Here is a 13,877-nt window from a genome sequence, read left to right as displayed (position 1 = left end):
AATTTTCTATTGGCCTGGAATTTCTCAAGCAGTGGCACATTTCTGTCGAACTTGCAACATATGTCAGCGTAGAGGGCGACCCGGAGATCACGCAAAGGCACCCTTGCAACCACTCCCTATAATAGAAGAACCCTTTCAAAGAGTAGCTGTCGATATCATTGGACCTCTGGCTAAACTAAGTAAATCCGGAAAGCAGTATATTCTCACTGTTGTGGACTATGCCACCCGATATCCAGAAGCTGTGGCCTTGTCAAGTATTTCTGCAGCCAAGGTAGCTGAGGCCCTTGTTACCATTTTCACCCGAGTAGGATTCCCAAGTGAAATCTTATCGGACCAATGCTCCCAGTTCATGTCAGAGTTGGTGCAGTGTCTGTGGCGCACTTGTGGAGTACGAGCTACAGCATATCATCCTCAAACTAATGGACTTTGTGAACGGTTTAATCAAACACTGAAAAATATGCTAAGGGACTTCACTGACAGGGATTCCGACTGGGAGAAGTACCTACCCCATCTCCTGTTTGCCAATCGGGAAGTTCCCCAGGAGTCCACTGAGTTTTCCCCCTTTGAACTACTCTATGGAAGAAAGGTCAGAGGATCCTTAACTCTGCTAAAGGAATATTGGGAGGGGCAAGTTGAAGATACAGGAACCCCTGTTGTTTCATATGTTCTTAAGCTTCGGGAAACCCTGGCTCAACTTGCTAGTTTGGCCCAGGATCATGTGCGGATGGCTCAAACCAGACAGAAGACATGGTATGACCGCAAAGCACGCTATCGAGAATTTGTAGAGTGACAACAAGTCTTAATGATTGTTCCCTATCGGCAAAATAAACTCCAGACTCCAGACAACATGGGAGGGTCCCTTCCGGGTTCTTAGAAAACTAAACAACACCAATTACCTTCTTACTCTAGATGATCAGGGTCTAAGACAAAGGACTGTCCATGTGAATATGATTAAGGAGCACCATGATCGGACATTACCTATGATAGCAAGCTGTCAGCTGGCTTCAGAAGATGGTCACGAGGATGAGGACCCATTACCTGATCTTGTTGAAGCAGCCAGAGCCCCATCCACTGTGGAACAGGTTCCTCTGAGAGATCACTTAGATTCCTTACAGAAAAAACAAATGCTGGGAGTGCTCCATCAGAGACAGGCTGCTTTTTCATCCCGACCAGGTCGAACCACAGTAACCCAACATCATGTGGACACTCAGGGCTTCCGTCCCATACAACAGGCTCCCTACAGGGTACCAGAATCAGTTAGAAACACCATGCAGCATGAGCTGGAGGAGATGTTACAGCTTGGGATGATTCAGGCCTCCCATAGTCCTTGGGCCTTTCCTGTTGTGTTAGTACCCTAGAAAGATGGGAGTACTCGATTTTATGTGGACTACAGTCGACTAAATGACCATACCATCAGTGATGCTTACCCAATGCCCCACATTGATGAACTTCTAGACCGGCTAGTTGGGGCACGATAAGTCACCACCTTGGATCTCAGTAAGGGATACTGGCAAATTCCCCTGACAGAGGAAGGTAGAGAAAGGTCGGCTTTTATAACCCCTTTTGGTCTGTATGAATTTCTAAACATGCCTTTCGGAATGAAAAACGCCCCAGCAACCTTTCAGAGAATGGTGGACCAGATCCTCTGGGGATGTGGCGACTTTGCTTGTGCCTACCTGGATGGTATCGCCATCTTCAGCCACACATGGGAAGAACATCTGAATCAAGTAGCCGTTATTCTGGACCTGATTCTCGCAGCAGGCCTAACCATTCGACCTGATAAATGCCAATTGGGGATGGGTGAAGTCCAATACCTAGGGCATCGAGTAGGAGGAGGGAAGTTACGTCCTGAACCTGCCAAAATCCAGGCTATTAGAGACTGGCCTGTACCCCAAACCAAGAAACAAGTTATGGCTTTCGTGGGCACTGCCAGTTATTACCGAAAATTTGTTCCTCATTTCAGCTCTGTGGCCAAGCCCCTTACAGACCTCATGAAGAAAACAATGCCCCGGCTGGTGATCTGGACTCCAGCCTGTGATGAGGCTTTTAACCGGCTGAAGGACGCCCTGGTCTGCGACCCTGTTCTGGCTGCTCCAGACTATAAGAGGAGATTCATTGTGCAGACGGATGCCTCTTCTTATGGACTGGGAGCTGTACTAAGCCAGGTGAATGCAGGCGGGGAGGAGCACCCATTGCCTACCTCAGCAGGAAGCTGCTGGACCGAGAAGTGGCCTATGCAACTGTTGAGAAGGAATGCCTGGCTGTAGTATGGGCCCTTAGGAAACTAAGGTCGTATCTGTATGGACGAAAATTCACTGTGGTTACTGATCACAATCCCCTCACCTGGCTGAACAGAGTCTCTGGGGACAATGGACGCTTACTACGATGGACAAAAAAGACTGACTGCACGCATCGAGCTGACGTGTGAACAGGTGCATAACTGAACATGACATTAAATACAAAAAGAGACAGTTTGCACTCTGATAATGCTAAAGTATGGAAACTTTTCAAATTCAATTTGATATATTCCAGGGGTCAAATTTATCTCAAAAATATATTATAAACCCCAACTTTTTAAAAAATTCCTTTATTATACCAAAGGCTAAACAGACTCATAGACATAAATACATACAGTGTCTCAGCTGGATTCAACCAATAAGGGGGTAGATACATTGCAATATACAATTCATCCTTCTTTCACGATTCGATACCTATTTCCCCTCATCAAAAAATTCCTCAGAGGGAAAAATTGCAATTTTTCAAAGGTTTATATATACTTCATACCATTATTCACATTATATATACATTTTTTATAAATACCTATTAAACTCACCGTCACACCGTGGTTTAGGAGCTGAATACAGAGACAAAAAGATATTTCGTCTCTATATCTAGTTCCAACCCCTATCCAGTTTTAGAGACCATATAAACACACTTATGATAATGTCATCCCTGGTCACTCTTTTTGATGTTTTTTGACCGCTACTCGACATCCAAATCACATCCTCAACTGGTCAATTGAACAGAGGAAAAAACAGGGATAACTTTTTTTAAAAAAAGCACATCCTGGAATACCCTAGGTTATTCCTAACAGAACCAACACCCAATATGTAGTGCAAACTCATCTACCGAACTGTTATTTTAGATACCATGCACCCTATAGAATGCCAAAGGTCATTCTCTACAGAACAGAGACCTAATATCGGCCCGAGGCCATCATCTGAACTGTTAGAAAAAAGATTTTTTCAGCAAAGCAACAAACACATATATGCCAAAGATAATACAGAATAAAAAGTCCAGTAACCATAATTTGTTCCTTAATAGGATTCTTGATGGATGAAATATTTATCACATATCCACTTGAGATTATCATATAAAATAATATCCTTCTTCATAGAGGTAGTTGATTTCAGACATGTGAAATGTCACAGGTTCCTTTTGGTAATGGTTAGACACTCTGTGCTTGATAGCTTCACAATCTTGGGATACAATTGACACCTTAAACCTCAACGCGTTTCCCCCCCTTGTATGATAGAGCCAAAGGGTTCATCAGGAGGTTTTATTGATCCATGAGTTTAATATCAATATTCAATATGGATCCCAAAATCACCTCAGATAAAGTATGGTATGCCAAACCGGACCACTACAGCAATCGTAAGTCCATGGGGCGTGCTGGTGTCCTCATTTGGGGATTTTCTGGGACGGAGGCTATCATGGCGTTTTGCCAGTTTCTACTGTCTCATCTTACTTGGACCCCTAAACGATTGCTGTAGTGGTCCGGTTTGGCATACCATACTTTATCAGAGGTATGCACCTTCTGACCGTGCACCCCTCCCCCAGTTGGCACAGGTAATCTCATTCTATATAGCAGGTTCCTACGTGCCCATACATGGGAGGTTTTTAACCCAGAGAGAGGCTTCAGAATAGCATTAGGTACCCAGTTACGAGATATGCCGTGAAGGGGCAACTGGGCAGATATACAAATGGCCATTTCTATATGCTAAATATCTCATTTTTCTTAGATTTTTCTCTTGGAGGAAGGGCAGCAAAACTGAAAATCAAAAATGGAAATTGGCTACATCCATACAAGGTTGAATCGAAGTTAAAGGGAAGGTGACACATTTTTTTATTTTTGCATTAATAATAGTGATTATGAAATCAAGTATTTTTAATACAAAATTAAATTGACTGTTTATTTAGTTTTTATTTAATTCTAGTTTTACTGAAGCTCTAGGCGCTGCCATCATGGATTTATGGCAGCCCCCTGTGCATGTGTTGTTGGGTTCCAACCCCTACACTTAACACAGAAACAGTGTCGAGATCACAGCAGAGGAAGGAGATCAGTGCCATCTTTGTGGAGCTCACAGCGTATGCTGTATGCTCCACTTTCCCCCTGTCACTCGCTGAGATGGATGGGGTGAGTACCGGCAGTACAGTATATGGGGGCACGGGATAGAGTGAGGCATTGGGATACAGTCAGTAGGGCATTGGGATACAGTCAGTGGGACACTGGGAAACAGTTAATAAGTCATTGGGAAACAGTGAGTGGGGCATTGGGATACAGTCAGTGGGACATTAGGAAACATTGGGTTATTGTGATATAGTCAGTGGGGTATTGGGATACAGTCAGTGGAGCATTGGGAAACAGTTAATAAGTCATTGGGAAACAGTGAGTGGGGCATTGGGATACAGTCAGTGGGACATTAGGAAACATTGGGTTATTGTGATATAGTCAGTGGGGTATTGGGATACAGTCAGTGGGGCATTGGGAAACAATCAGTGGGCCATTGGGATACAGTCAGTGGGCCATTGGGATACAGTCAGTGGGCCATTGGGATACAGTCAGTGGGGTATTGGGAAACAGTACGGCGCAAGATACAGTGGAGCACTATGCCCTTGGCCTTAGTGACACTTTAGACATATTAGGATAACTTTGCGGTCACCATCAAAATGGCTCCGTACTGTGATCCTAAACTTCATTCTCTCTTATCCTTTTGGAAACACTCAGATTGGGAGGGGGAGGTGACATCATACACAGGAGAGCAGATTCTGCCCACTTTTACTGCAGTTGTAATGTGTTTTTTTTTTTATATTTTTCACAATTAAAAATAATATTATTTAAACATCCCATTAAAAGATTAATACTTTATATTTTTTCAGTTATTGAAAAAAAGATTTTTTTTCTTATAACACCTTCGAAGCCTTTAACCCCTTCACGACCGCGGGCAGTAAAATTACGTCCTATTTTAACGTGACTTAACGACCAGGGACGTAATTTTACTGCCTAAACTTCATTTGATTGCCGTGGCCATAGCAACGGCTTTCAAATGCTGTCCCCTGCTGTTTCTTACAGCAGGGGACCTTTGCTTGACCCCAGGGGGGGTGGCATCGCCACCCCCTATCGACGATCGATGTGATTGGCTGTTCAAATCGGAACCGCCAACCACATCGATCGCACTAATTTCGGCAAAAATAATGCCCGAATTAGTGCGATCCTGTGAGATCCAGCTATGACATGCCGCAGCTGCAGCAGCATATCATAGGTGGACCTCAAACATGCCGCCCCCAGCCCCTGCAGCACTGATTGGAGCGATCGTGCTATGACGCGCAATCGCTCCAATCAGTGTGCAGTGGGGCGGTCTGATCTGAAGGTGGCCGCCCTCCCCAGGCCTGTACTGCTCTGGGGACCATCCCCCAACATGGCTGCAGCGTGGAGTGGCTGGTACTTTTGGTACCACGCCACCGCAGCTGCCGCCGCAGACGCCCCCTCTGCTGTCACCGCGCCAGCTCCAAAGGTAAGTATTGCGCTCCGGCGATGGCCCCTGCGCGCTCCCGTGAAGGCCCCTGCGCGCTCCCGTGAAGGCCCCTGCCCGTGCCCCCCCAGATCTGCCCCCCTACGCCCCGATCTGCCCCCCTACGCCCCGATCTGCCCCCCGGCATCCCGATCTGCTCCCCACGCGCTCTGCCTGCCTCCTCTGTCATCTGCTTCCAAGGTTCCTTCCTTCTGCTTTTGCTTCTCCGCCCCCTCTGCTCTCCCTCTAACCCCCCCCATCTGCCCCCCCTCTGCTCCCCCTCTCCCCATCCCCCCCTGCCCCCCCCCCCCGACGTCCTCTTACCTGCCTTCAGGGGTCGTCCGAGGTCTTCACTGGCCCGATCACATCTGCCTCCATCGCTGGGTCCTTCTGCTGATCTGTCCAACGTCCTGCCTGCTGCTGGTGTAAAGCTGTCTATCTCACTGCCTTCTTGTTCCTCTGCAACTCTTCTGGTCAGTGATCCTCTTGGTACTGTGAGTATAACTTTTTTTTTTTTTTTTTTCTTGTATCCTGTCCATTTTTACACTTCATCTGTCCGTGCGTCCCGCCAAGCGCTGATCAGGGATGCAGATAACGGATCTGCATCCGTGGTCAGTTTTTGGCATGACTTTTTTCCGTATTCGCGACGCTTTTTGTATCGTGTCCGTCCGTGCGTCCCGCCGAGCGCTGATCAGGGATGCAGATAACGGATCGGCATCCCTGCTCAATTTTTGGCGTGACTTTTTTCCGTATTCGCGACGCTTTTTGTATCGCGTCCGACCGTGCGTCCCGCCGAGCGCTGATCAGGGATGCAGATAACGGATCGGCATCCCTGCTCAATTTTTGGCGTGACTTTTTTCCGTATTCGCGACGCTTTTTGTATCGCATCCGTCCGTGCGTCCCGCCGAGCGCTGATCAGGGATGCAGATAACGGATCGGCATCCCTGCTCAATTTTTGGCGTGACTTTTTTCCGTATTCGCGACAATTTTTGTATGGCATCCGTCTGTGCGTCCCGCCGAGCGCTGATCAGGGATGCACATAACGGATCGGCATCCATGGTCAATTTTTGGCGTGACTTTTTTTTTCCGTATCCCCGACGCTTTTTTTATCGCATCCGACCGTGCGTCCTGCAGCGGCCGATCAGTGCACTGCGTCTGTGCGTTTGAAAAGTCAAATGGCGCTCCTTCTCTTCTGAGCCCCGCCGTGCGCCCAAACAATTACTTTCCACCACATATGAGGTATCTGCGTACTCAGGAGAAAATGCACAATACATTTTATGGTGCATTTTTTCCTGTTACCCTTGTGAAAAAAAAAGCTACCTAATTGAAGCAACCATTTTGTGGTAAAAAAAATTTTTTTTCTTTTCACGGCTCAACGCTATAAACTTCTGTGAAGCCCCCAGGTGTTCAAAGTGCTCACCAAACATCTAGAAAAATTATTTGAGGGCTCTAGTTTCCAAAATGGGGTCACTTGTGGGGGAGCTCCATTGTTTAGGCACCTCAGGGGGTCTTCAAACCTGACATGGCGTCCGCTAATGAGTGCAGCTAATTTTGCATTTAAATGGCGCTCCTTGCCTTCCGAGCACTGCCGTGTGTCCAAACATTTGATTTCCACCACATATGAGGTATCTGCGTACTCAGGAGAAAATGGACAATACATTTTATGTTGCATTTTTTCCCAATACCCTTGTGAAAAAAAAAGCTACCTAGTTGAAGCAACAGTTTTGTGGTAAAAAAAAAAATTTTTCTTTTCACGGCTCAACGTTATGAACTTCTGTGAAGCCCCCAGGTGTTCAAAGTGCTCATCAAACATCTAGAAAAAATATTTGAGGGCTCTAGTTTCCAAAATGGGGTCACTTGTGGGGGAGCTCCATTGTTTAGGCACCTCAGGGGGTCTTCAAACCCGACATGGCGTCCGCTAATTAGTGCAGCTAATTTTGCATTTAAATGGCGCTCCTTGCCTTCCGAGCACTGCCGTGTGTCCAAACATTTGATTTCCACCACATATGAGGTATCTGCGTACTCAGGAGAAAATGGACAATACATTTTATGTTGCATTTTTTCCCGATACCCTTGTGAAAAAAAAAGCTACCTAGTTGAAGCAACAGTTTTGTGGTAAAAAAAAAATTTTTTTCTTTTCACGGCTCAACGTTATAAACTTCTGTGAAGCCCCCAGGTGTTCAAAGTGCTCATCAAACATCTAGAAAAAATATTTGAGGGCTCTAGTTTCCAAAATGGGGTCACTTGTGGGGGAGCTCCATTGTTTAGGCACCTCAGGGGGTCTTCAAACCCGACATGGCGTCCGCTAATTAGTGCAGCTAATTTTGCGTTCAAAAATTCAAATGGCGCTCCTTGCATTCCAAGCACTGCCGTGTGTCCAAACATTTGATTTCCACCACATATGAGGTATCTGCGTACTCAGGAGAAAATGGACAATATATTTTATGTTGCATTTTTTCCCAATACCCTTGTGAAAAAAAAAGCTACCTAGTTGAAGCAACAGTTTTGTGGTAAAAAAAATTTTTTTCTTTTCACGGCTCAACGTTATAAACTTCTGTGAAGCCCCCAGGTGTTCAAAGTGCTCATCAAACATCTAGAAAAAATATTTGAGGGCTCTAGTTTCCAAAATGGGGTCACTTGTGGGGGAGCTCCATTGTTTAGGCACCTCAGGGGGTCTGCAAACCCGACATGGTGTCCGCTAATTAGTGCAGCTAATTTTGCGTTCAAAAATTCAAATGGCGCTCCTTGCATTCCAAGCACTGCCGTGTGTCCAAACATTTGATTTCCACCACATATGAGGTATCTGCGTACTCAGGAGAAAATGGACAATATATTTTATGTTGCATTTTTTCCCAATACCCTTGTGAAAAAAAAAGCTACCTAGTTGAAGCAACAGTTTTGTGGTAAAAAAAAATTTTTTTCTTTTCACGGCTCAACGTTATAAACTTCTGTGAAGCCCCCAGGTGTTCAAAGTGCTCATCAAACATCTAGAAAAAATATTTGAGGGCTCTAGTTTCCAAAATGGGGTCACTTGTGGGGGAGCTCCATTGTTTAGGCACCTCAGGGGGTCTTCAAACCCGACATGGTGTCCGCTAATGAGTGCAGCTAATTTTGCGTTCAAAAATTCAAATGGCGCTCCTTCCCTTCCGAGCTCCGCTGTGCACCCAAACAATTGATTTTTACCACATATGGGGTATCGGCGTACTCAGGAGAAAATGCACAATAAATTGTAGGGTGCACTTTCTCTTTTCTCCCTTGTGAAAATGAAAATTTTATGGCTAAAGTAACATTTTTGTGTTAAAAAGTAAAATTTTCATTTTTTCCTTCCACATTGCTTTGGTTCCTGTGAAGCACCTAAAGGGTTAATAAACTTTTTGGATGTGGTTTTGAGCAGAGTGAGGGGTGCAGTTTTTAGAATGGGGTCACTTTTGGGTATTTTCTGTCACCTCGGCCTCTCAAAGTCACCTCAAATGTGATGTGGTCCCTAAAAAAAATTATTTTCTAAATTTTGTTGGAAAAATGAGAAATTGCTGATGAACTTTGACCCCTTCTAACTTCCTAACGAAAAAAAAATTTGTTTCGAAAATTGCGCTGATGTAAAGTAGACAAGTGGGAAATGTTATTTAGTAACTATTTTGTGTGACATATTTCTCAGATTTATGGGCATAAATTTTCAAAGTTTGAAAATTGCGAAATTTTCAAAATTTTCGCCAAATTTCCTAAATTTTCACAAATAAACGCAAAAAATATCGGCCTAAATTTACCACTGACATGAAGTACAATATGTCACGAAAAAACAATCTCAGAATTGCCAGGATCCGTTGAAGCGTCCCAGAGTTATAACCTGTCAAAGTGACACTGGTCAGAATTGCAAAAAATGGCCCGGTCATTAGGGTGTTTTAGTGGCCGGGGGTGAAGGGGTTAAAGGGAACCAATAATCAGGATTTTTCCTATATACCCTAAAGTCAGTGCTGTACTGACACTATCAGGCTGATTCTCTACATACCTGTAGTGGTCAGCTCAAGTGTTTAGGTTTTGAAATCTAAGAAAGTAAATTTTATAATATCGGCAGCTTCTTGAGTGACCGCAGCTGAGGATCAGATAATAGTTTAGGGGGTATGCATAGTTATCACATCTCGTTGTTAGAAATAGCTTAAGTATTATACAAACGATTCACTTTTCCCTTGCAGGACCTGTGTGAGGCCCCGCCCCTTCTGGTCACATGGGTATGACCTCAAACAGGTCCTGCAAGGGAAAAGTGAATTGTTTGTATAATACTTATGCTAATTCTAACTGGTGGAGGGTATAACTCTGAAAACCCACCCAAATATTATCTGATCCTCAGCTGCTGTCACTCAAGAAGCTGATGATTTTATAAACTTTACTTTATTGGATTTCAAAACTTAAACATCCAAGGTGACCACTAATTGTATGTATAGAATCAACCTTATAGTGCCAGTATAGCACTGGCTTTAGGTTATATACGAAAATCTTGGTGATTGGTTACCTTTAATATACAGCACAGAACCTCAGGGCTCTACTGTATATTACCAACTTAGAAATCAAAATCCTATTCATTCTTCACAGGAGTCAAAATGAAGGTAAATACCTTTTTAAATATGAGTTTTGGCTGAAGCTACAATATTCCTGTAAAGAGCTTTACAGAAGAAGATGAGAAAGGTGGACATGAGATCCCCTCTAATAGGGGACTGTCTGCATCTAATTGGTCCTGATTTTTAGACTGTGTAGTGTAGCACCCACGGAGCAAGGGGATAAGTACTCGTCACCGGGCCTGGTAATGTTGGGTCTGGGGATGTCACGGGTGGCCCTTTTGCACGGTTTCGTGGCCCCGAGATGTACAATAAAGAAGGTGGGGGGGAAGGATGATGATGGAGGTTGTTTTTCGTGACGCCACCTGTGGTATGCGGCCAGGAAATTAGCTGCCTCTGCAATCGCTGTCCTCCGGGGCAGATGGTAGTAGCAGCTAAGATGTTTCTGCTCCCCACAGGTGGAGCGGGCCCCGGGGAGGATGATAAGGGGAGCAATAATGGTAGGCGCCGAAGCGCGGGGCACCGGCGCCGGCAAGGACAGGCGGACACAGTCTCTGCGGGTTCAAGGTTTTCTATACTCACTGTCCTGGTTTTACCCAGAAGATGCCAGTCACCACCGTGATGGGCCCACCCAATCCTGAGCAATTTGAGGTCACCGGTGTTCCCACTGTGAGTCCCTTCTGGTCAGGGTCCCTCCTATCCCGGTGTAGGTGGAATATGGAACGGGTCACGGGTGTTTCCTGCACTTGCCGCAGACCCTGAAATCCTGTGTAGCTGTGAGGACCTGGGCCAAGCAGCTTGCTCTAAGCAACGGGTCTTGCAGTGCTCCCAGAAGTATGAAGGTATAGAAAATGTGCCTGGACCAAAGTCCCGACTGTGTTTCTCACCCCAAACTGTGCCCGGTGCTAACTATGTTTGAAGATGCTCCTTCCCTTTTCCCAAAGTGGTGCCCCAGGTAGTTGTCCCAGTGACCGGGAAAGTCCCATGCTTCGTGATGGTCACCCCCCTATCTACCCCAGGCCATCCCCCCAGTGGGAAAACACCTGTTTATGGTTTGTGAATGTGAGAAACACCAGCAATTAACCTCTCCTTACCCAGGATGAGTACTACATCTTAAGGGAGATGCAGTACCCTGTGGCGACTGAAGCCTCGGAGAAGTCACAGTAGGCCTTTTCCTTTTTTTGCTCTTTTTCTTTTCTTCTATTCGCTCTTATATTCCTTGAGATAATTGTGCAGGGTATCATTCTCCCATATTTTGATGTCTTAAAACAGTCTAGAAATCTGTATTATTGGCCTGCAGATAACTGGATATACTGTATGTATATATGTATATACTGTACTTGCAAGTTGAAATAAAACATTAGGTTAAAAAAGTAGAAAAAGAGCTATGCCAACACAGTAGTAAAAAATGATAATGTACTCACATTTTTCTGACATTTACAATCCCCAGCTGTACCAAAGATGCCAGAGAATTTCTTAGAAAATCCGAAGATAAGGCATCAAAGCATTTGGTGGCTCCTGCAAGTTTCAACAATATGTTAGGTAATATTTACATTTCATTGAGTGAAATTATTTTTAAGCTTGCTGAAAGAAACTGTCCATTACTTAGACTAGCCCTTCTCAATCACCATGGTTACCCCCAATTAAAATAACTCTTATATTTACCCCCGGCGCCAGCATCCTTCCAGCAGTGCCTCTCCCGCGGCTCACGTAATGTGTTACATCACGTGAGCCCTGCACCCAATCAGCACTGTCTTCACTCTTCCCTCCTTTGCACGTATCAAACGGCAACAGGAGTGAGTGGTGAGCCACAGCTCTGACTTCCTCTTGCTGTTTGATGACATAACTAGAGTCTCCGGAGAATGAGAACAGGCACCGCTGGATCGTCGCCGTCACTTGAAGTTAGTATTACATTTTTTTATAACAGAGGCAAACATGGTGATTGAGATGGGGTTGTCCAAGTAGTGAACAATCCCTTTACGGAGAATCTGTCACCAAGTTTTGCCTACTCCATCTGAGAACAGCATGGTGTAGGGACATAGATCATAATATCAGTGATGTATCACTTACTCACTGCATGCTGCATCTTTGATAAAAATGTTTGGTAACCTGCAGATCAACCATGCTCAGCTATATATATAGCTCCTCTTATCCCAGTGATTGAAAACTTTCTATGTACACTGTGCATAGGCAGAAATTTGCCAATTGGAGGTGTGTGCAGGGTTATACACAGCTCAGGATTATGTGGGACTACATGACAGCAAGTTTACTTGTCCTTTAGTGAGAATCTCTCACTAAAAATAGTGGGATTTTGGTAAAGCCACAACAAGCAGCCCAGTAGGTGTCACACTGCTGGAATCAGAGTCTCTGTCTATATTAGGCTATGTGCGCACGTTGCGTAAATACATGCAGTTACGCTGCGCTTTGTACCGCAGCGTAACTGCATGCGTCCTGCGTCCCCTGCACAGTCTATGGAGATTGTGCAGGGGTCGTGCGCACGTGGCGTCTTAGAGCGCAGCGCTTCGGCTGCTGCCCGAAGCGCTGCGTTCTAAGAAGTGACATGTCACTTCTTCCGTGCACTTTGCCGGCAGCTCCTGCTCTGTCTATGGCAGGAGTTGCAGGCAGAGCGCATGGAATCGGCTTTTTTTTTTTCTCTACGGACATTTTCTGCAGCGATTTGAAGCGCACGTGTGCTCTTCAGATCGCTGCAGAAATTTCTGCAGGGCTAGTACGCAACGTGCGCACATAGCCTTATGCTGCTCTCAAATTAGGTGGAACAAACATGTAACAGATTGCCTTTAAAGATCATTATTCTCAGCGGTGAATGCCCTGTGTACACATGATTCACACTGTCAAGAACAATGGCAACCAATGCACAGTGAACGATCTATAGGAGTAAAGGCCCCATTACACACAACGACGTACTGTATCTAACGATATTGAGAACAATACCCAGTAATATAGAATACATTTTTACATTTTCACAAATTGCAATATAGCATATATAATAATTTCGATTGTGAATCCAGGACTATATCAAAAAAGGGCATAAATCGTACAATATTTATAAGAACAAAAAGGAGAACAAACGATCAAAGCCCAATAAAGATAAAGATCAAAGTTGTACAAATAGTGAATTTTTATTATCAAGTGTTGTCACAAGTGAAGGAGACTACATGTATAAAGTTATGCCTATATCAGTGTGGTAAGGGATATATTTCTCAATAATATCCAGCATATGTGTCTACAAGAGAAAACCTAACAAAACAATGCAATATGTATTTACCGCTGTAAACTGGTGTTCCAGTTTACAGCGGTAAATACATATTGCATTGTTTTGTCAACCACTGTGGCTTGGTGCCTGTATTACGCCGTAATATGCGGTAGTTATGGTCGGCCTTTGCCACAATGTGGTAGTGCCGATCGGTGGTCTTATGCCTACAATCTGGACGTCTAGCATATGGTGCAGAGATTTTTTTGGCTACATATTGGCCTTAGGAAAAATCTGTGGTATAGTGACCTCTGCTGTCTATTT

At 44.7% G+C, this 13,877-nt stretch overlaps 1 protein-coding gene across 1 annotated transcript in view; it reads right to left on the bottom strand.

Moving 5' to 3' along the window:
* The window catches only part of LOC142296283 (dihydroxyacetone phosphate acyltransferase-like), a 318,344-nt gene that overhangs the window by 34,417 nt on the left and 270,050 nt on the right, over positions 1–13,877 (bottom strand). Inside the window, 1 exon segment of the mRNA XM_075339690.1 lies at positions 11,767–11,860. Within this exon segment, the coding sequence (XP_075195805.1) occupies positions 11,767–11,860 (94 nt within the window).

The sequence above is a fragment of the Anomaloglossus baeobatrachus genome, chromosome 3 (assembly GCF_048569485.1).
Source record: "Anomaloglossus baeobatrachus isolate aAnoBae1 chromosome 3, aAnoBae1.hap1, whole genome shotgun sequence".
Lineage (NCBI taxonomy): Eukaryota > Metazoa > Chordata > Amphibia > Anura > Aromobatidae > Anomaloglossus > Anomaloglossus baeobatrachus.
This window is presented reverse-complemented; position numbering and strand designations above follow the sequence as displayed.